Raw genomic sequence first — 24,011 nt, forward strand, 5'->3', positions numbered from 1 at the left:
TTGCTGGAAGACTGAGAGACTGGGGTTATGTTCACTTGTAAAAGGCAGGCAGTAATCAGGAGTAAGCATAGTTTTCTGCAAGGAAATTAAAACTGATTGAGATTTTAATGAATTAAGAAACTGATGAATACAGAGTGGCAAATATGCTCTACAATGGACTTCGGTTATTGACAAGGTCACAGATGGAAGGTAAACTAGTCTAGAAGGTTAAAGTTCAAGGGATCAGAGACATGTTGACAAACTGTATCCACAGTTGGCAGAACTGTAGTGGATGGGCATTTCTCCAAATGCAGTTCAAGTTTAGTTGTCATACAGCCACACATGAATACCCAAACAAAACAGTGTTCCTCTGGGGCCAAGGTGCAAAACACAATACCAACAGTCATACACAGCACAGGACACATAACACACTAGATAGCAGTAAGCATACAGTCACACAAAAATTATAATATAACTCAAGTCGCTGGTGTCATGTCCTGTAGATTGATGGTGCCTGGATGTTGTTGGCAAGAACAAGCCAACATGTTACAAACAAATCCCCTTGCCTCCTGCACTGACAGGAGGGGCCAGTCCCTAAACATCATGGACTCTAGCACACCTGCTGCACCTCTCCCACACCTCCTTCAGCATCTTTCCCCGGGCAGCTGCAACAGGTGACCCCTGTGGCTTGAGGCCTAGTCCACACTGAAACTGAGGCCACGCAGCTTTCCTGTCATCGGTATCGCCAGTATTCTACAGTACCAACCTCCAATAGGGTTTTGCGATCACAAGAAAAATGTCCAAGACAATCACTCACTCTGCAGACTTGGACATCATCTTGCAGTTGATGGTAACACAATCCACAAAGTTCATCTCCATCGCTATTGAGCAACTCTTAGATAGGGTAGACTTGGAGTACTTGATGTTGTTTATAACCACAGACAAAACATGAACAATTGCACCTTTGGTTGGACCCAGAGTGGACACAGTGAAATACAGATCAGCTGAAAGTTGGGCAGAACTTAGATGAAATTTAATCTAGACTAGTGCACGATGATGCAATTGGGGAGTAAAAGGCAGAAATCTTTGGAGTATGACAGAGAAACTTTGCGATGCAAATCCATAGCTCCCAGAATAAGGTGATAAATGTGGGTGGGGTAGTGAAAACTATGATATGTTTAACTTCACGGGTGATGTTGAGTAAAAAATTGGGATATCATGTTTCACCTTACAAACCACTGGCTATACTCCACTTTGAGTATTGTGTACAGCTCTGGTTGCCACATCACAGAAAGGATATCATAGCAATATAGAGAGCAGTTAGATTTACAAGGATGTTGCTTGCAATGGAGGGCTGTGGTTATAAGGAGAGACTGGGTTTATTCTTACTGGAACATAGGATGCTGAATGGTGACCTTAAAGGGTTTCTAAGTCTTTTCATCACAAACCAGGGAAATCTACACAGTTCCAAAGTGGGAGAGGAAATAATTTAAGGAATTCCAAGGAAGTTTAGAGAGGAAATTTAAAAGAGAAGGATCCCCCCCCCACCCACACAGAGGTTAGTGGTTATCCAGAACAAGCTGCCAAGACAGGTGTTCATACAATTACAACATCTAAAGGCAATTGCACAGGTTCTCCGATAGGAAATTCAGAAGGATGCAGGTGTAAGGCAGGCAAATGGGATTAACGTTGATAGACATTACACTATGCATGGATCGTGTTGGTCAAAAGAGTCCATTTCTGTGCTGTACAATTCAATCATTTTGAGCAGAATACACACCAACACACCGTAGCTAGGATGATGAACAGAGTGCTGATCAAGTTATTCAAGTTGCTCTCAAGTTCTCAAGCAGAGTATTTGGTGGAAGGTGCTTGGAGAAATCAGGGGGCAGATCTCTTGTTACAAGATACCAACCTTCTGCCCTTCCATATAGCAGAATTTACCTAGCGAGTTTAGAATTATCCAGAACATTTTCCAAGTCTGAAAGTGGTGAATGTAGAGGGCTGAGACAGAAATATTGAATGTCAAGTACTCGGTGATCATTGCCTGAAACTTGTGTTACAGATTTTATTTTCTATTCATCAGCACAAATGAATGATGCTTAGGTCTTGCTGCATGCAAGATCTGAATATCATGAATTCATTAAAAAGTTTTATGCTTATAATGGAAAGAACATCCTGAAGCAGTTGAAGATCGTTGGGCCTAAGGCACTTCAAGAAAAACTAAACACTAGAGATGTTGAGATACTGTAAAAGCAGAGTAACACAAAAAATGCTGGAGGAAGTCAGCAGGAAAGGCAGCATCGAAGGAATTGAAGATTTGCCATTTCTCCGTGCTGAACATCAACTCTTTATTCCTTTCCATAGATGCTGCCCCACCTGCTGAGTTCCTCCAGCATGTTGTGTGTTACCAAGGAAGACCCACAGCTATTGTGTAGTGCTCAGATAATTGAGCACTATGAACCATGGTCAGTGACGCAGATTAGAACCAAAAGCAGTGAGTAAGAGGACTGCATTTGTACACATGCTGCTTCACCACTAATTTGGCCCTTGGTAGAAAGCCGAAAACAATTCCTGATGAAATTGATCTTTTCTAGGCAGAGCACAATGCAGTTTGCCCATTCTTGGGAACTGTATCAACAAGCCACAAAAATTAAAGCAGGTAATTCCATTAATCTTACTAGGTGTCAGAATAGCCAAGTTCTCTTCAGATGAATAAAACAGGCAGAGCCTCAACAATTAATAAAAAACATCAGTGTCTATCATTGACAGAAGACGCAATACATTTAACTACAACTAGAGGTCTCCTTACTATTCTTAAATGAGCAACTATTTATTCTGAAACCATGCCCCTAATTTTGCTATACAAAAAGAAAATCTCATTATTTACACAGGCAAACCCAATCAGAATCTTATTGTTAAAGGTCATTCTTCTTGTAATAAAATCCAATATTCCATTGGCTCAATTATTCACTCACCGGTTTGTTAACCATATTTCATCTAAAATGATACCTAGACCCCTCTGGACAGAAGCACTCATCACATTACATTCTATCAGCAAATCTTTAGTCAATTCGATTACCTGTCTTTCACTTACAGAAATTTTATAATGCCCTGCTTCTTTGACCATCTTCAAATTTTCAGAAAATTCTGTCTTTTTGTGCAGGCTATAATACAGGCCAACTCGTCAAGGCCCCCAAGCTGATCCCTATAGTTACAATTTGTCAACTTAATGATTTTTCTGTTCGTTACCCAATGCTCTATCCACGCTAAAACATATTGACTCCAGTTCATAAATACTTGAAAAGCTGGTATTGTCCTGTATGTCATGCCTAATCCAACATCTGAAATCCCTCAATCATTAGAATCATGCTATTAAAACATTCTCCAAGACTCTGATGTTTATCTGACCACCAGAATTGGACACTGCTCCATTTGAAGCCTAAATAATGTTCAGTACTGTTTTAATATAACTTCAGACTTTGTTTTCAATGCATCTGAGTGGTATTACTAGAATTCCAGATGCTTTACTCCCAAATTGCTCTTGCCACACACTCAAGTCCCTGTTCCTGCAGACCCTGTGCTCGTCAGTCTATATGGCCTTCCCTCATACTTTTGGTCAAAGTATATCGCTGCACATTGCTCTATTCATTTTCATCCACTTCTCTGCTCATTCATCTAGCTTGCCCTTTCTTGGACACTTACCATCCTTCCCACTGTTTACATCTCAATCAAGTGGATGCCATCCACAAATCTGGAAAACCTTAACCTATATGCTGCAAGGTGATCAATATTAGCACCATGTCCAAGTATCAATCACTGGGAAACAGCAGTGATATATATCCTCCTGTCTGAACAATCATTTACTATTACTCTCTGGTGTAACCATAAACACCATCTCGTTATTTCTCTGTTTGGCACAAATTATTCTGAACTTAAAAGTAATTTGTGTCTTGATACTGTACTGCTGCCACAAAACAAATTTCATGATACCCAAGACAGTGATAATAAACTGACCGTTTCCTGTCTTTAAGGTAGTTTCTCAAGCATGACTAATATCATAGACCACATTTTTGAGTGATGATTTATTAAACAACTTCTCAAACTACGTCCCTTCAGATTTTTCCTAATGTCCATGCTTTCCCGATTTCTAAAAGCTTTCCTACTACACATTTAGCTTGTATCAACTGTATTTTAGCATGACAATATTTCTGTTCTAGCTGTTACATCCCAAAATAACAAATTAAACAACTTACAATATTAATTGTACTTGCATGTTGAAAATACAAGGTGAATGGGCTCCATTTAAAATAAAATTGACCCTAACTAAATGTAGTAAAAATGCAAAACATTTTACGTGAAAGGTGATATGACTTAGGCCAAGTCCTACCAGGTGAAGAGAAAGAAGCTTTGTTAGACCCAAAGTAGGTTTACTTGACTATGATGTTATTAAAGAATGAGATTTATACTTTAATTCTACATCAATTCAGCGCAGGAAAGCATTACGTACCAGAATCAGATGATCCTACAATCTTCACCGCACCCCATTTCTTCCTGATCCACTCCCTGTAATCTATTACCTCTTGGGTCACTTTAATGATTCTTCCAAGAGTGCTGCAAAAAAAATAAATACAAAGCAAATGTAACACCCCGGGAAAGGTTTCACTAGTAACGTAATGGTCTTTCTGTAGAAGCAGTGTTTGGGATATGGTTAGAGATAACGGGTGCTTTAGAGAATATGAACCGTCCAATGAAGGACGTGTGTTTTCGAGTTGTGTGCCTGGCACTGGGGTGAGCTGGGTCTTTTGTTCAGCGGGAGATGAAGACGCCGGAGAGAAGAGGTCTTGACCTGGAGCGGGGCCACGATTCAACGAAGCCTAGGGAGATCGAAGGAGGATTGGCGAAGGGGAAACTGAACTCCAACTTGTGCACATTAGCACATTAGGCTGCTTTATTAAAATAGGCCCTTTTTTTTTGGCTTTTTCTTTACCCCTGTAGTCAAACTAGGAATTATAAAGTTAAATCGTTTAATTGTATGCGGTGTACCATCTGTTATTTTGTGGTACTTATTTGTGACAGGGTAACGAATCACGCAGCATCCACACAAACAGGGGGTTTTGGGATGGGCCTGCACCTCAATCTCACACATTTGGCAGGGCCGGAGGTTGTCTTCCCTAGACTTATGTAGCCAATGGAACCAGGGTGTTTCACAAATAAAATCCCTCATTATCCAATTTACTACTGTAATAGACATTTTTAACCTCTCCCTGCTTTAAATTCTAGTTCCATGCTGCTTTAAGGAAGAGCACCATCATCCCAATACCCTGATTTCGCCAAGACAGAAAGGAGGTAAACAGACTCCTGTCTACATCAACAGTGCTGAAGTTGACAGCTTCAAGTTAACAGGAGTGATCACCGATAATCTGCCCTGGTCCAACCACATGGATGTCACAGCCAAGAAAGCTCTGTCAACTCTTACCAATTTTTACAGAAAGCATTCTATTTAGGTGTATCATAGCTTCAACTGCTCTGCTCCTGACTGCACAAAGCTGAAGAGTAGTGGAGACTGCTCAACACTTCAAAGAAACCAGCCTCTGCTCTAAGGACTTTGTCTATACTTATCATTGCTTCAGTAAAGCAGTCAGTATAATCAAAGATCCCACCCACTCTGGACATTCATTTATGGATCTGCAGTGCATAACAGGCCCTTCAGGCCTTTCGAGCCTCGCCACCTAGCAATTCCAATTTAATCACAGAACAATTTAGAATGACTGATTAACCTAACTGTTAGAACTTCCGACTGTGACAGAAAACCAGAGCACCGGGAGGAAACCCATGCAGTCATGGAAGGAACGCACAAACTCCTTACAAACAGTGGCAGAAATTGAACCCAGGTTGCTAATACTGTGAAGTGTTGTCCTAAGCACTATGCTACTGTGCCTTGATAACCATATTTCATCTAAAATGGTACCTAGACCTCTCTGGACAGAAGCACTCATCACATTATATTCCATCAGCCAAATTTTAGTCAAGTCGATTACCTGTCTTTCATTTACAGAAATTTTATAATATCTTGCTTCTTTGCCCATCTTCAAAAGAATTTATTTTCTCCCTTTGGGCAAAGAATACAAAGCATACACCACCAGGCTCAAGGACAGCCTCCATCTCTTGAATGGACCTCCTATACAATTATGGTTTCTTGACCTCAATCTACCTCACTGTGATCTTGCACTTATTGTTCACCTGCACTTTCTCTGTAACTTTTACACTTTAGTCTGCATTATTGTTTTATCTTGTTTACCTCAGTGCACTGTAAAATGATTTAAGCTGCATGAACAGTATGCAAGGTAAGCTTTTCACTGCATCTTGGTACATTGTGTAGATCCCTCCTGCTTCAAAATATCCACCATTGCCCCTGTACCAAAGAAAACCAAGGTAACATGTCTCAATGATTGGTGTCCTGTTGCACTCACCTCACGAGCAAATGTTTTGAGAGGCTGTTCAAGAACTACATGTGCAGCATGCTACCACCTACACTGAACCCCCTACAATTCAGCTACCGACACAACCAATCCACAGACGATGCCATAGCCATAGCTCTACACACCATCCTCATTCACCTGGAAAAGAGGGATACTTGTGTTAGAATGCTGTTCTTGGACTACAGTTCAGCATTCAACACCGTAATACCCCCCAGTCTCAACAAGAAACTCAGAGACCTTCGCCTGTACCCTGCCTTGTGCTGCTGGATCCTGGACTTCCTGTCAGATCGCTGGCAGGTGGTAAGGTTGAGCTCCCTCACCTCTGCCCCTCAACATAGGAACACCCCAGGGCTTTGTCCTGAGGCTCCTCCTCTACTCCCTTTACACCCATAACTGTGTTGCCAAGCACAGCTCCAATCTGATCAAATTTGCAGATGACACAATACTGATAGGCCTCATTTCCAACAATCATGAGACAGCCTACAGAGAGTCAGTGTCCTAGCACAGTGATGCCAAAAAAAAAACCTTTCCCTCAATGTCAAAAAACAGTTGATTGTGGATTATGGGAGCAACGGAGACAGTCTAGCCCCTATTGATATCAATGGGACTGTAGTTGAGAGGGCGAGTAGTTTCAAGTTCCTTGGAGTACACATCACCAAGGATCTCATTTGGACTGTACGTACCTGCTACGTGGTGGGGAAAAAAAGCACAACAGCACCTCAGCATAAGTAGCTCAGCATGAGTCCCCAAACCCTCAGACTTTCTACAGGGGCACCATTGAGAGCATCCTGACTGTCTGTGTCATTGCCTGGTATGGGAACTGTACTACCGTCAATCACAGGCATTGGAGAGAGTGGTGCGGACAGTCCAGCACATCTGTGGATGTGAACTTTCCTCTATTAAGGACATTTACAGCAGGTGTGTAAAAAGCGCCCAGACGATCATCACTGATTCCAGCCACCCCAACCACAAACTGATTCAGCTGCTACCATATGGCAAAGGGTACCGCAGCATTAAGGCCAGGACCATCAGGATCCGGGACAGCTTTTCACCAGGCCATTAGATTTATCAATACACATTGATCTGATTGCATATCTGATTGTGTATCTGACTGTACATACATGTATACAAAACAATTATGTATACAATCTTAGCGTTTAGGCAATATCCTCCCACTTTGATGCTTATATTGCGATGGAGACGCAACAAAGATTCTTACTCCCTTGGATGCAAGAAATTAAATGAATACAATATGATACATTTGACAACAATAAACCAATACCTCTCAGAATCTTTGTTTGGGTAAGATCTTGCCAGCGGTGACACGGCGTGACTTAGGACAATGTACGCATAATCGAAGACCTGCTTGACTTGCATGGCTCCATATGAACTCCTCCCTACATCATTTCCTACCAGGAGGTAGCAAAATTCAAAATTATTCATCAATAGCTTTGAGTGCTGAACATGAACCATTATTGAAAAAAAATTGTGATTGTACAGAGTTCAAACATAATTTAAATTCTGAATAATCATTACAGTCTTAAACAGCCATTGCAAAGGTTTTGTAAGTGTAGCGTATTCAGGTTAACCAGTACATTTGGGCCCAATTAAGCAGCTGTCACAATCAGCTAGTTTCATGGAAATAGCTAAAAAGGTATTAAAAAAAAAAGACAAACTACCGTTTAACTGAGGAAGAAATTATATATTTAAATGGAATACAAAACAAAATAGAACACTACCAATACTACTGCAGTACTATAAAACTGTATTAAGTCCAAATAGTTATTGGAGGAATTCATCACACTGCCATGTTATTTTCATTGAATGTAATTGAACAAAATCAATGCAGACATATAGTGTAGATATTGGACTGCCTTCAAAACTTTTTTTTTTGATAGCGGCATCCTCCAAATCTTCATTTTCATTGTAACATTCAAGATGATTGCCGATACCTTCAATCACTTCATAGTTCCTAAAGTAGTAAAAACATTTAATTTTCACTCTCAGCCATTTGTGGAATCTCCAGTGCTTGAAACTTCAGTGAGTAACAGTTCTGAGTTGTCTCACCACTTATTTCTTGCCAACTATCTATGACAAAAATTGGTGCTTTCTGAACACAAACACACACAATCTCACTAGTTAAAAACTGTTTGCTCGAAGCACTTTACCAACACTAGTTATAAACTGTGCAAGTCCCCTGTTCCCAATTAAGCGGCATAGTGTCCCCAATAAATGAAGGGAATCATAGCTATTTTCTTGATAGCTTTTGTTCTCCTGGAGTCATCCCAGATAAGCGACTGCCCTGATTAACCAATGACCCAATTAACCAGTATTGGTATTTTTGCAAAATGAACAACTGCCCAGATTAGGCATAGGCAGTGGTGTGGCTCTAGTGGCAAGAGATGGAATTACATCTTTAGAAGAAGGTGACATAAGGTCAGATAATGTTGAATCTTTGTGGGTGGAGTTAAGAAATAGCAAGGGTGAAAAAAAAACCATTATGTGAATCATATAAGCTTTCAAATTGTAGCCAAGATGTGGGGTTGAGATTGGGAGCTGGAAAAGGCATGCAATAAGGATAATGACAATTGTAATGGAGGACTTCAAAATTCAAGGGGATTGGGAAAAATCAGGTTGGTTTCGGATTGCAAGAGGGGGAATTTGTTGAATGCCTACAAGATGGCTTTTTAGAGCAGCTTATGCTTGAGTCTACTCCGGGAAAAGGCCATCTTAGATTGGGTATTGTCTAATAACCCAGATATTATTAAGGAGTTTAACATAAAGCAACCCTTAGGAGACAACAATAATAATAATGATATGATTGAATTCATACGGCAATTTGAGAGGGAGAAACACAAGTCACATGTCAGTATTGCAATGGAATAAAGGGAATTACAGAGGTATGAGGGAGGAGATTGTCCAGGTGGATTGGAGGAGAATACTGCTGGGGATGACAGCAGAGCAGAGATGGCAGAAGTTTCTGAGAATAGTTCACAAGGCGCAGGATAGTTATGTCCCACAGAGGAAGAAATTCTCAAATGGCAGGGGAAGGCAATCGTGGCTGACAAAGGAAGTTAAGAACTGCCTGAAGGCCAAGGAAAGAACAAATAAGGTAGCAAAAGTGAGTGGGAAGTTGGACAATTTGGGAAGCTTTTAAAATCCAACAAAAGGCAACTAAAAAAATACAAGGGAAAATATTAAATAGGAGGGCAAACTAGCCAATAATATAAAGCAGGATACCAAAAGTTTTTTCAGTTATATAAAGAATAAAATGGAGGTGAGAGTTGATATTGAACAACTGGAAATGATGCTGGTGAGGTAGTAATAGGGGACAAAGAAATGGCAGATGAACTTAATGGCTACTTTTCATCTATTCTTCACTGTGGAAGAGACTGGCAGTGTGCCAGAGGTCCATGAGTGTCAGGAAGCAAGAGTGAGTGCCATTGCTATTACAAAGGAAAGAGTGCTAAGCAAACTGAAAGGTCTTAAGGTGGATAAGTCACCTGGACCAGATGGACTACATCTGAGAGTCCTGAGAGAGGATGCTGAAGAGACAATGGATGCATTGGTCATGACCTTTCAAGAATCACCTGATTCTGGCATGGTCCCAGAGGACTGGAAGATTGTAAATGTCACTCCACTCCAAGGGAAGAAGGCAAAAGAAAGGAAATTATAGGCCACTTAGTCTAACCTCAGTGGTTGAGAAAATGTTGGAGTCTATTATTATGGATAAGGTTTCAGGGTACTTGGAGACTAATGATAAAAGAAGCCAAAGTTAGCATAGTTTCTTGTAAAGGGAAATCTTGCCTGACAAATCTGTTAGTTCTTCAAGGAAGTAACAAGCAGAGTGGACAAAGGAGAGGCAGTGGATGTCATTTACTTGGATTTTCAGAAGTCGATTGATAAGGTGCCACACAAGGCTGCTTAACAAGATAAAATCCTATGGTGTTACAGGAAAGATACTGGCTTGAATCGCAGAATAGCCGACAAGCAGGAGGCAGCGAGTGGAAATAAAAGTGTACTTTTCTGGTTGGCTGCCGGTGACTAGTGGTGTTCCTCAGGGTTCAGTATTGGGACTGTTGCTTTTCACATTGTTTGTCAATGATTTAGATAATGGAATTGATTGCTTTGTGGCAAAGTTTGCAATGATACGAAAATGGGTGGAGGCGTAGGTAGTGCTGAGGAAGCAATGCGATTGCAGCAGCACTTGGACAAATTGGAAGAATGGGCAAAAAAGTGGCAGATGGAATACAGTCTTGGGAAATGTATGAAAAAGTATTTTGGTAATAGTGTGGACTATTATCTAAATGGGAGGAAGGTTCAAACATCAGAGATGCAGAGAGACTTAGCAGTCCTCGTGCAAGACTCCCAGAAGGTTAATTTACAAGTTGAGCCAGTGATAAAGGAGGCAAATGCAATGTTGACATTTATTTCAAAAGGAATAGAATACAAAAGCAAGGTGATAATGCTTTATAAGATATTAGTCAGGACACACATGGAGCACTGTCAGCAGTTTTCAGGGCAATATCTCAGAAAGGATATGCTGTCATTGGAGAGTCCAGAGGGGGTTCATGAGGATGATTCCAGGAATGAAGAGGTTAACATATGATAAGTGTTTGGCAGCTTTGGGCCTGTACTCACTGGAATTTAGAAGAATATAGGGGGATCTCACTGAATCCTACTGTACGTTGAAAGGACTCGATAGGGCGCATGTGGAGAGAATATTTCCTACGGTGGGGATATCCCGAACTAGAGGGAACAACCTTAAAATTGAGGGGCAACCTTTTTTTTTAGCTGGAGAGCAGTGAATCTGTGGAATACTCTGCCACAGACTACTGTGGAGGTCAAGTCTGTGGGTATATTTAAGACGGAAGTTGATCGTTTTCTGACCAGTCAGGGCATCAAAGGACATGGCGAGAAGGCAGGTGTATGGGGTTCAGTGGAATCCGGAATCAGCCATGATGGAATGGCGGAGCAGACTCGATGGATTGAATGGCTTAATTCTGCTCCTGTGTCTTATGGTTAAATTCAAGATTTATTTCACACCCTTTAAGTCATGATGAGAGTACCGCCACAAAAATGCACAACTTCCATTGCAACTAAAAAATATTCCTGCATCCAAGGATGGACATCGCTCAAAGGAATCAATATCAAAGAGCGGCTTATACTTTGATAGGTTCATTTTGAGGCAATGTAATTAATTCCACTAAATAATTTCTTGAAGAAAGCAAGTGCAACAGCTATTTTAGAACATTTTAATTGATCAGGCAATCATCCAATGCATAAAATGTATATTATGCAAAAGAGCTCCCCTGTATTTGGCAGTGACACAGCCTGCACCAAGATTTCCTTCATTTGCATATTTATAGGTTTGGTTTGCACGTTTTCATGAAGGAACTAAAAGCAATGTTTTTTTTGTGCATAGCTGATTGAGGGGCAGATGATCCTTAAGGTTCTATTGATTTAAACATGTACTGTACATCAGTTGGTGCCCTACCGCTGAGTTGTTGCACGTTGGTATCCATCATGACTCTGAATGGCAGAATCCACTCAATGATTCAGGAAACAGCTCTTCAGCTGCTGTCATACACAAGAACCCTGCCTCAACTTCTTCATTTGCACTTCTCAGCTAGATTTCCTCTTCTCAAAGGAGAAGGTAGGCTTCTCAGAGTACATACAGCATATACACCATATACAACCCCTGAGATTCATTTTCTTGCAGGCATTCACAGTAAATACAAGAAAAACCATAGAATCACTGAAGGACTGAAACCTACAAGACAGACAGACAACCAACATGCAAATGCAACAAACAGTGTAAATAGAAGCTAAATAAATGAGCAGTAAATATCGAGAATGTGAGACGAAGAGTCCTTAAAGGTGAGTCTATAGGTTGTGGGAACAGTTCAGAGATGGGGGTGAGTGAAGTTCAGTTCAGTTTAGTTATCCCCTCTGGTTCAGGAACCTGATGGTGAAGGGGTAATAACTGTTGCTGAACCTGATGGCGGGTGCCCTGAGATTCTTGCATCTTCCTTCTGATGGCAGCAGCAGAGTATGGCCTGGATGGTGGGAGTCCTTGATCGTGTTGCTGCATTGCTGCGACTGCACTCCGTGTTTCAGTGCACAATGGTGGAGAGGACTTTACCCATGATGGACTGGACCATTACCACTTTTTGTAGGCTTTTCCATTCAGGAGCACTGGTGGTTCCACATCAGGCCATGATATAAACAATCAATATACCTCTCCACCACACATCTACAGAAGTTTTACATGACATGCTGAATCTTCACAAACTCATAAGGAAGTCGAGGCACAGCTGTGCTTTCTTCATAATAGCACTAATGTCACATTTACAGCCTCTGAGGTACTTGGTATATCTTCTTCCCTTAGATAGGTAATGAGATACTCAATAAGCGCTCCACTGGTCAAGGCCATACTGTTTACCCCTGGTATCAAAACTGCCACTTCACTGAGGCTCATAACAAGATGAGGAAAGGATCAAAAGTCCTGTCAAAATCCTCTTAAAAGTTCAGTATCTCCTCAGTCTCTTGAGAATTGGTTTGACTACTCATTTGGGATATTAAGAACTTCAGTCCAATTATCAAAAATACAGAGAAAGTTGTGTAAGTGGTGTGAGAGGCATACCACAAACTACCCACCCTCATGCTCCATCGGGCACTACATGCCCCATCGGTGGAATCATTTGCATTTCCACAATGGCTTCAGTCACCTCAGAACCACAAAAACATTACTTGTTTTCTGAAGGATTCCCCTAAGAGCAAGACATTATATTAATTTAATAAGAGTAGAAAATGTTGGGAGCTTTCAACAGGTCAAGAAGCATCTGCGTCAAGAGAAATAGTGATAACACTTCAGGTTGAAGACCCAACTGTTTGAAAGGTCTCTGACCTGCAATGCTAGTCAGTTCTTTTCTCACAGATGTTGCCTGACCTGCTGAAATTTTCCAATATTTCCTGCTTTTATACCATATTTTTAACATCTGCTGTTTTTTCATTTATAATACAATGACGAAATTATCTTGCATTGCTCCAAGCCAGTTACCTGGTTAAAGATGCAAGGCACTCAAGCAAAATGCATTCTTAATCACTTTGAATTACCTGGAACCAGAGGATCTTCAATACATAACATGGATGGTCTGTACCCATTGGTCATGTTCTTCATGATTTCATCTTTGGCAACGTACGCACCTCCACTTCTTATTCTAATACCAGTTTTCAAGTAATTAAAATGTCTCCCGTACAGTTCAAAGAATTCCACCAGAAGAACTCCGAGATTTACAGTAGGCCTTCTGGCATCAATCCTTGGATGTAACTGAAATATTCAAGATTCAGAGATTAGCTTGAAAGTATCCTCCTTTCCAAAGTGGTAAACCCACCAGCTTTCATAGCTGAGTATTTTAAAACATGAAGAATGCAGGACCAGATATTGCCAGTCAATAAATCTAGCTGAGTGACCAACTATGGTGTAACCATATTTACACATAACCGATCGGAATGTCTACTCTGCTGGCCAAAAGACATCTTAAATGCCAATGAAACAGTCTAGACGGAAGCATGGCATCCGATGTTCTGAGACGACCCTTGTCTTGAAACCCTTCAAACCTTTCACAGCTGTTTACAACCTCCTTCCCAGCTTTTCTTTGTTTTAAACAGCAGGTGGGTTTTCACATTAAGACTAAATTTAAAAACTTAACAAGGTTAATTAAAAATCTGTAAATTTGCAATAAGCTACCCCCTTACCTCCCTAATTATAATGAACATCCTCTTTGCACTAAACTTGTGCAATGAAGATAATCTGAAGCTCATCTGAGAAGAGAAACCCCATCAATGCCAAAGTCTTCGGCACACACAGTGCTTATATATCAGGTGTATTTACCTCCCTTTAAGTTTGTTTATTGTTTTACAACACTGAATCACAGTGGATTTAATTTGGCTTTGGTTTGACACTGATCAACAGAGAAAGACTCGCTCGTGTCAAAGTGAAAACAGAAATATACAAATTAATTGATTGCATAAGTATTCCCCCGCCTTTAATATGACACACCAGATCATCAGTAGTGAAGCCAATTGGTTTTAGAAGTCACAATTAGTTGAATGGAGATCACTGTGTGCAGTCAAGGTGTTTCAATTGAATGTAGTAAAAATACATGTGTATCTGGAACTGCTAGCGAGTCAGTATCCTGGCAAAGACTGCACCATGAAGACAAAAGTACACTCCAAGCAACTCCACGAAAAGGTTCTTAAAAAGCACAAGTCAGGAGATGGATAGAAGAAAATTGCCAGGTCACTGTATATCCTTTGGAGTACAGTTATGTCAATCAAGAAATGGAAAGAATATGGCACAGCTGTTAATCTGCCTAAGCAAGCCGTCCTCAAAAACTGAGTGACCGTGCAAGGGGACTAGGGTGGGAGGCCAACAAGAGGTCAATGACAACTTTGGAGGAGTTGCTGGCTTTAGTGACTGAGATGGGAGAGTGGCAAAAAGAAAGCCACTGTTTAAAAAAAAACTCACTTGAAATCGCGGCTACTTTGCAAGAAGGCACGTGGGAGACCGAGTTAGCTGGAAGAAGGTCCTATGGTCTGATGAAACCAAAACTGAGTTTTTGGCCATCAGAGTCAACGCTATGCTTGGTGTAAACACACCAACCCTACCGTGAAGCATGGTGGTGGCTGTATCATGCTGTGGGGATGCTTCACTGCAGCAGGCCCTGGAAGGCCTGTGAAGGTAGAGGGTAAAATGAATGCAGCAAAATACAGGAAAACTCTGGAGGAAAACCTGATGCGGTCTGCAAGAGAACTGCGACTTGGGAGAAGGTTTATTTTCCAGCAAGACAATGACCCCCAAGTATAAAGCCAAATTACACACTAATGGCTTAAAAGCAACAAAGTTAATGTGCTGGAGTGACCAATTCAAAAGTCTAGTTCACTCAATCTGACAAAGTTTGAGCAGTGTTGTAAAGAAGAATGGGGAAAAATTGCAGTATCCAGATGTTCAAATGTGATACAGGCCTATCGACACAGACTCAAGGCTGTAATTGCTGCCAAAGGTGCAAACTAAATACTAAATATTGACGAAGGGAATGAGTAATTATGCAATTATTTTGTAATAAATTGTAATAATTGTAATAAATTTAGACCAATTTGAATAAATTAGTTTTCACTTTAACACGAAAGTGACTTTTCTGTTGATTAGTGTCAAAAAAGCCAAATTAAATCCACTGCGATTCAATGTTGTAAAACAATAAAACATGAAAACTTCCAAGAGGGATGAATACTTTTTATAGGCACTGTACATAGCTAGGGTGCCTACGACTTTTGCTCAGTACTGTTGTAGTGTTATGTATGCATTGCACTACTGCTGCACAAAAAAAACATGACATATTTGGGTGATGATAAACCTGATTCGGATATGGGTCTCTATTATGGACAGAGTAGGAAGGAGGTAGGAAGAGGGAAATCACTGTTGGGAAAAGCGGAAAGGAGAGGGGAGGGAATGGGAAGCACCAGAGTGATGTTCTATAACAATTAATAAACCAATTGTTTGGAAACAAATAGCGTTGCCTGAAGTCTCAGAGTGAAGTGTATCTGCACCTATGCCACCTTCCACTGTTGGCACTCCTCCTCTGCCATATGTCTCTCACCCTTCCTGTGGTGATCGCCATTCCCAACATCCTTTGCTCCAGCCAGATTTACAAACACTTTCTGCTCCACGTTGACAAATACAGTACTGTGCAAAGGCACCCCAACTATATACAGTGCCTATAAGTAGTATTCAACCCCCAACCCTGGAAATTTTCATGTTTTACTGCTTTACAACATTAAATGATAGTGGATGTAATTTGGCATTTTTGCCACTGATCAACAGGAAAAAAAACTGGTTTCAAAGTGAAAACAAATTTCTACAGATTGATCTAAAATTATTACAGTTATTAAACACAAAATAATTGATTACATAATTTACTCAGCCCCTTCAAGTCAGTACTTAGTAGGTGTATCGTTGGCAGCAATTACAGCCTTGAGTCTGTGTGGATAGGTCTATCAGCTTTGCACATCTGGACACTGCAATTTTTCCCCATTCTTCTTTACAAAACTGCTCAAGCTCTGTCAGACTGCATGGGGATCATGAGTGAACAGTCCTTTTGAAATCCAGCCACAAATTCTCAATTGGATTGAGGCCTGGACTCTGACTTAGCCACTCTAGGATTTCAACTTTGTTGGTTTTAAGCCATTCCTATGAAGTTTGGCTTTATGCTTTGGGGTCATTATCTTGCTGGAAAACGACTCTTCTCCCAAGTAACAGTTTTGTTGCTGACAATAGACAATAGGTGAAGGAGTAGGCCATTCAGCCCTTCGAGCCAGCACCACCATTCACTGTGATCATGGCTGATCATCCACAATCAGTACCCTTTAAGAGCTCTATCTAACTCTTTCTTGAAAGAATCCAGAGAATTGACTGCATCAGGTTTTCCTCCAGGAGTTCCCTGTACTTTGCTGCATTCATTTTACCTTCCACCTTCACAAGACTTCCAGAGCCTGCTGCAGTGAAGCATCCCTACAACATGATGCAGCCACCACCATGCTTCATGGTAGGGATGGTGTGTTTTTGATAATGTGCAGTGCTTGGCTTATGCCAAACATAGTGTTTAGTCTGATGGTCAAAAAGCCAATTTTTGTTTCATCAGACCATGGAACCTTCTTCCAGCTGACTGCAGTTGCCCCACATGCCTTCTGGCAAACTCTAGCCGAGATTTCATGCGAGGTTTTCTCCCCCAATGGCTTTCTCTTTGACACTCACCCATAAAGCTGCAACTGGAGAAACACCTAACAATTGTCTCTTCGATCTCAGCCACTGAAGCTTATAACATCTCCAGGGTTGAGATAGCTCTCTTGGTAGCTTCCCTCACTAGTCCTCTTCTTGCACGGTACTCAGTTTTTGAGGCTAGCCTGCTCTAGGCAAATTTACACTGTGTCATATTCTTTCCATTTCTTGATGACTGACTAACTATACACCAAGGGATATTCAGTGACTTGGAAATTTTCTTGTATCCATCTCCTGACTTAAGCCTTTCAGTAACTTTTTTGTGGAGTTGATTGGAGTTTTCTTTTATCTTCATGGTGTAGTTTTTACCAGCAGTTGGATCCTCCAGATGCAGGTGTATTTTTACTACAATCAATTGAAACACCTTGACTGCCCACAGGTATCAAAAAACGGATCTCTATTTAACTAATTATGTGACTTCTGAAACCAATTGGTTGCACTGATGATGATTTGGTGTGTCATACTAAAAGAGGTGAAGACTTAGGTAATCAATTATTTTGTGCTTTGTATTTGTAATTAATTTAGGTCACTTTGTAGGAACCTGTTGTCACTTTGACATGAAAGAGTCCTTTTCTGTTGATCAGTGTCTAAAAAGCCAAATTAAATCCACTGAAATTCAATGTGGTAAAACAATAAAACATGAAAACTTCCGGGGGCGTGGGGAGAATACTTTTTAAAGGTACTGTATATGTGCCTAAGCCATTTGCACAGTACTGTACATCCAGGACTTGAACATTTGACAAAATATGAACACAACACATAAATGTGTTGCCACACAAATAAACCCCTCTGGCTCCAAGTTGTACAATTAACATTTGTCAACAAGATTTAGCCTTCATCTTAAACTTAAGAAATTTTTACCTGTAGGAAACTAATAGCCATTAAAATCAGGCTGTAAGAACTAATTCCTCCAGTAAAGACTTCATTCAAATCCCTCTGAAGAAGAAATTGTTTTAAGACCAGTATTAAGTAAGGTAACACTGGGTAACCCTGAGAAGAAAAATAAACATATCTGTGTTAATTTGAAATAAAACAAAAATTGTCAAGGATTAAAGCTAAAATATCGAAAATGATCCAGAATCAGAAATCTGATCAATTGATTTAAAGTGCTATAAGACATTCAGAACATCACATATACACAAAATTGAACAGTGTAAGCATCCAATAATAGAATATTTGTTACCTGTGATGGCGGTTTCCAATTTAGTAGGTCAAATATACTAAAGGGAATATACAGGTCAACAAAACTGCTGCATGGAGTAATAGTATTATTGATTGCTTAATGGTAAACTGAGTTGCTGCACCACTGAAATGAGCTTAAATTATATCTTAGTTGGCACATCTTTTATGCCAGAAGTTGGCACACAGCAGTTTCAATACAAGACTGGGCCCTCGTTGAAAATGTTTACCTATTATAAATGTGTTGTTTCAATAATTTCAAAACAGATATTTCTTTCTATAATTACATTTTAAGACAGTAGGATTTTCTTTTTTGGTGAAGCAGTTACAAGTAACCTCCCAGAAAATGCTGGAAATTGGGCGAGATGACAGAGACTCAGACAAGAATACAGAAAAATTCCAAACATGAGGGATATGAAAGCACACAAATTGTCAGAAGATGTCTTGATGAACTTCATGGCAAGATCTCCAAAGATGGGGCTAGTGAGATAGCTGAAGCATTGGATTTACTTTTCTTAATAATCTTTTTCTTCAGTGAAGGATCTATTATATTGAAAAAATATTAAATGCCACTCCTTTATTCAATCATGGTAGAGAGATGGAAGCATGCAACAAGCCAGTTACCTTAATGTCTATCAGACATTATAACATATCTAACATTTATCCTGTCAATAAAAGTGATATAGCAAAGTGCTTAGGAATACAAAGAGCAGTTAGAAAAAGATTCATTTGTCATCTAGGCCCATCATATCAAACTAGCTTTCCTTCAACAGATGTTGGATGCCAAATCACAAACACCTAACTCAATCATCAGTTAAATAGATGGTTTCAGCTGAGGACAAACTATAGATAAACTGGTTTGTGTACAGCCTCAACAATTAAGTAATAACATTCTGAAAAAATGCAGAAAATAACTGACTGTTAAAGTCAGAGCAGACTTGAAATATAGTGTTTTATGGGCTTAGCTTTAGATACAAGCTTTCAATGTATAGTAAATAACACATTTTATTACACATACACAAATATAAGAGGTTTACAAATGGTCACTGTTTTAAGGGAAATTCACTGAAAACAAAGCAGTGCATTTTAAGCGCTAGTTTCAAGCAACTCTGCAGTCAGTCTCACATGGGAAAGGCTTGTTAACGTGGGAAGAAATTCAACAATTAGATTAAAGGCAAAACTAACAAGGCCTGGCATATTAGGTGAACAGAACACTCCGGTTTTACCAGTTAGTTATTCTTTATCTCTGAAATCTGTGCAAGCCATATTAGTTTGGTCATAAAACCTAAATGTCTTCTGGAAGTTTAAAATACAATTAAGAAAACATTGTTTCTTGCAGTAGGTAGTTAGAGTATATTGTCTTCAGGATGCTGAATGCAATTCCCCTTCCTCCACTACTTCAGTGAAAGCATTGATGGCTTGGGGTTCAGCCTCTAATTGCATGCAAATGTAAACGTTTATTGCGGCTTTAATATTGAGATTTGGGTGACATCAATTCTGCAGCAAACTGTTGCCAAGTTTAAGATCAGTTCCATTCTGCAGGACATTTGTTGACAGTGAAGTGCAGCACAGTAATGAGAAAACCTGAAGTGCTGAGACAATGACGCCGCCTTGCTTAACATCAGTCTGCATTGATGTGAACCTTGAAAGACTCATTTTTAGGATTATGGCATAAATGTCATATTGGGAAGATTGAAGGGAAACCAATTTCTATGGGTAGCTGAAATGGAGGCCATCACTCCATATTGCCACCCAGTTGACTGTGTAAAAGACTTCAGTGAATTTCACAAAGTTCACGTAGTGACTAGAGCTGCTGTCTGACTTTCTTGGAACTGTTGCCTGGTTTAAGGCAACCACACTCTGCCGCAGGTTAGTCTGAACCCATGCTGCAATTCAGGGAACAGTGCTTCAGTCACTAGAGGCAGCAATTCAGAAGGAACTTGACTTCCCTGTGGCAGACAGCAGGAGGGACTTCTCTGTAGTTCCCAGAGGTTAAATTGTCTTTCTTGATTATTGCAATTGTGGCATGAGATCCCCTGATGATTCTTCCTTTTCGTCAAGATTTAGGACGATGAGATAATGGTGGAGAACCACTATTACAAATCCAAAGTGTTTTAGAACTTCAAAAGGGATGCCATCTAGTCTTGAAAGTTTATTTACTTTAACTTGGCATAGAGGTTTAATTTGTAGATCAGGACAGGTGGCAAGTTTGTTGACTGGAGGATGGTGTCAAAAGGGCTCACAGCAGTGACAGAATCCTGGCTGAAGAGATTTTTAAGTGTTTGGTGCAGCAACCATTAACTGCCACTGTCTTAGCAAGTTCATCTCCACCTCAGCTCTTAGCTGGGTGTGGCCTTGGATGACTGGGCTCTAAGTGGCTTTAACAGCTCTGATAAATTCATGCATAATTCTGCTGTCAAAATGCTGAGCCTCTTGTGTTTCAGTCACCAATCATACTTTAGAAGTTTCTGCTGTCCCTTTGTTTTGTTTCCTTAGAGGAGCTTCCAATCCAGGAACACTTCGCAGTTAACAGGTTCCTCAGTTTTATGACCATTCTCAACTAATCAAGCCTGGGTGAAGCTAAGAATCCCTTCACAAGAGTCAATTACATTCAACTTCAGAACAGTTTGTACCATGGGCACCCCTTGGTTCTCATGGTGGCAAGTTTGACAACTATTCTGAAAAGTGATGTCTGAAATCTTCTGTAGAGTCCTTGAGAACTTCAGCACTGTCCTACATGTGGTAACCTTTTAGATGATGCCACTCGTCAACAGGCTGATGAAGATAACAGAGTGGATTAGGTAAAAATCAGTTCAGCAGTAATTGATACCTGTCAAATGAACATCTTTGCTGTCCTTCCCTCAAGCAATTTTATAATCTAACTGCGGTCTTCCTCCAATCAGAGATGTTGCACTCCTAAGATCCTGTACTTGTTGAAGCATTTTATCAGAAGGACTGCTTTGAACTACACTTACACTCCTTCGTTACTGATCTTTCATTGCCAAAAGGCATCTTTTCCCAACCCAGATGAAGTTGACCAGGAGGACTAGTTAATTGTCCTCTGGTATTCAGAACAGGATATTTCATGATCAGACCTTCTTGGGGCATTAAGCAATAATGGGTTCATGACAAAATGGGTCAAAATTGTTAATTCTAAGAATTTTCCCGAGATGCCACCTAGCTCATTCTCAATGGAAAAGCTCATCAAGAAGACAGTGTTTTCCTGCAGAAGGTGGTTGTTATGTCTCACCAGGAGGCAGCAACTTCAAAGTTCCTGGTCAACGATAGCAGAATGACGCTCCTATGAGTCATTGCTGGGCCTGTGCATGAGGATCCTGACACTACAAGCCTAGAACTTCATATCATGGAATAAAAAATGCCAGTATATGTTTTCTCTGAATTTAGGACAGCTACATTTTCTTGAAAGAGCAAAGTTTTAACTGAATGGCAAGAATGGTCCAGAACAAATGGGAGACAAAGTTTTCATGCAAGTATCAATATTTACACATTGAACATCACCAGCAGGTACAGACGTATTTGTGTCATTACTGTCAATCATGTGGGCACACAGACAATATGCAAATTGTTTTACTATTGTCACATGTCCTAACATGCAGTCAAATACAATTGTCATAATTACCTTAATAAAGTCTTTGATAAATTGAGCTGCCTTCACACCAGTTTCAACATTGAAACTGATATCTACTTTGACTTCTGTCTCCTGGTCAGTCAGTTTTATAATTGGCACCTGTAAAATTAAGAACATTTATTCAACTCATGAAACACACTGAAAGAAATAGTTTTAAAAGTAAAAACAGACATTCAAGTAACCTACTGTAGCTTTGTCAAGTACTTTAATAGAATATGGTTCAGCAATGTTCCGTCTTCGTAGTGCTTGCTCTAATAGCTGTAAAGGTGGGTTCTTCCATTTCCCAAAAACTACAAGGTCTATGTCACTGCAAAGTAAGAGAATTAAAAAAAATGACACTAGTAAATTCTAGACAAGAGTAAACTTCTGTAGAGATAAGCCAGCTATAAACCATAAACAGATTGCTATAATTTTTATTTTAAAAAATTATCTGGATCATCTACTCAGAATTCCATCATTTTTATTAAAAACAATTTTACTTAAAACTATCAGAGCACTGAACAAATATGCATGCCTTTGCTTTGTCGCTTGCAAGATCAATCTTTTACAATTATCAAATTAAAGTGACAGCAAAAGTTACAGCTTTAAATACAAGCTTTAGAAATGTAAATACGTCTGTCATTCAGGAGTCCCATGAAAGCTTATTTCCACTATTTAAAATAGATTTTTACACTTGATTTATAGAAAACCCTTTCCTTTAATAATATTTTCCTCTCTCTCAAACCTGAGGATCTTTGTCCTTAAATGTTCTCAGCCTTGGTATTTTTAATAAAGTCCACATTATTTTCTGCAGCTTTATAGCATGGATATAATCTACACATAAAAACAGTTCTGCCTGAGAAAATTAGGAGCCAAATTTGCTCCACCGTTCAGTAGGATCAAGGCTGTTCTGATAACAATCTTGAATCCGTATTTCCATACTCCTGAAACCATTCACAATTTGCTTGTCAAAATGTACATACTTCTGCCTTGGATGTATTCACAAGTCTACACTTCCACCTTTTTCCAAAACACACAATATTTAGGTAAGAAAACCTCATTTGTCTTAAATGAGTAACTACTAGTTCAATATTTTTACATACCAGGAAAGATCCTCTCATTCAATTTGTCAATTGCTTTCAGGATTTCACATGCTTCAATGAAATCCACTCTTGCTCTTCCACATTCCAGCAACAACTGTAGCTTGTTTAGCTTTTCTCATAAGCCAACCCACTCATTTCAAGTGTCAGTTCTGCTAATCTGAACTACATTGAATAAGCATCTAAATTCTTAGGTGAAACACAGCATTTCAAATGTGATGTCACCAATGCCCTGTACTTATTCTTAACCTCCTTACTTTCATGTTCATTTGTGAGTGATTTGTATTATCCTCCATAAGCTCATTTTACCACCGTATGATTATTCCTCAGTTGTGCAGTCAAGTGAACAGGTACATGATCTATTGTTGAACTACTACGTACGCTTTATACAAGCAGCCAGACTTAAACTTACTCCTGAACTTCATTTCATGAAGGCATTACTAAAAAACGAGCTCAATAGAACTCAGTTTCACGTTGCTACATATGAATGCAAGCTTTACAGTCTCATACTTCTCGCTGAAAAACCAAATTCAAATCAATATGCCAATGTGTATCAGTACACCCCAATTGAACAAAGGAAACTTACACCTTCAAGGCAAACTAATTTCATAAGTATAAAAGCTAAGGCAATGCATTTTAAAGTTAGAGTTAGTCAGCATGGAAACAGACTCAGGACTAGTTCAGGCGGACGTCATGAGTGAGTTGACCCAATTTTAGTATGACTATGCAATTTATTTCTTTTACTTCTTACCTTGTATGCATAATACATAATCACATCTTTATTGAATATATTTTAGTAAACA

The 24,011-nt window shown here is 39.7% G+C and overlaps 1 protein-coding gene across 4 annotated transcripts in view; it reads right to left on the reverse strand.

The window, feature by feature from the left end:
• Nucleotides 1–24,011, reverse strand: part of tent4a (terminal nucleotidyltransferase 4A) — an 83,080-nt gene that overhangs the window by 13,093 nt on the left and 45,976 nt on the right. For all 4 annotated transcript variants that reach the window (XM_063069590.1, XM_063069589.1, XM_063069588.1 and 1 more), the window contains exons 4-9: nucleotides 22,316–22,436; nucleotides 22,121–22,228; nucleotides 18,163–18,291; nucleotides 13,581–13,794; nucleotides 7,744–7,870; nucleotides 4,490–4,593 (exon numbers count right to left, since the gene is read on the reverse strand). In XM_063069590.1, the coding sequence (XP_062925660.1) occupies nucleotides 4,490–4,593; nucleotides 7,744–7,870; nucleotides 13,581–13,794; nucleotides 18,163–18,291; nucleotides 22,121–22,228; nucleotides 22,316–22,436 (803 nt within the window). The remainder of the gene's footprint in view (nucleotides 1–4,489; nucleotides 4,594–7,743; nucleotides 7,871–13,580; nucleotides 13,795–18,162; nucleotides 18,292–22,120; nucleotides 22,229–22,315; nucleotides 22,437–24,011) is intronic.

This window comes from Mobula hypostoma, chromosome 17, assembly GCF_963921235.1.
Source record: "Mobula hypostoma chromosome 17, sMobHyp1.1, whole genome shotgun sequence".
In the NCBI taxonomy this organism is placed as follows: domain Eukaryota; kingdom Metazoa; phylum Chordata; class Chondrichthyes; order Myliobatiformes; family Myliobatidae; genus Mobula; species Mobula hypostoma.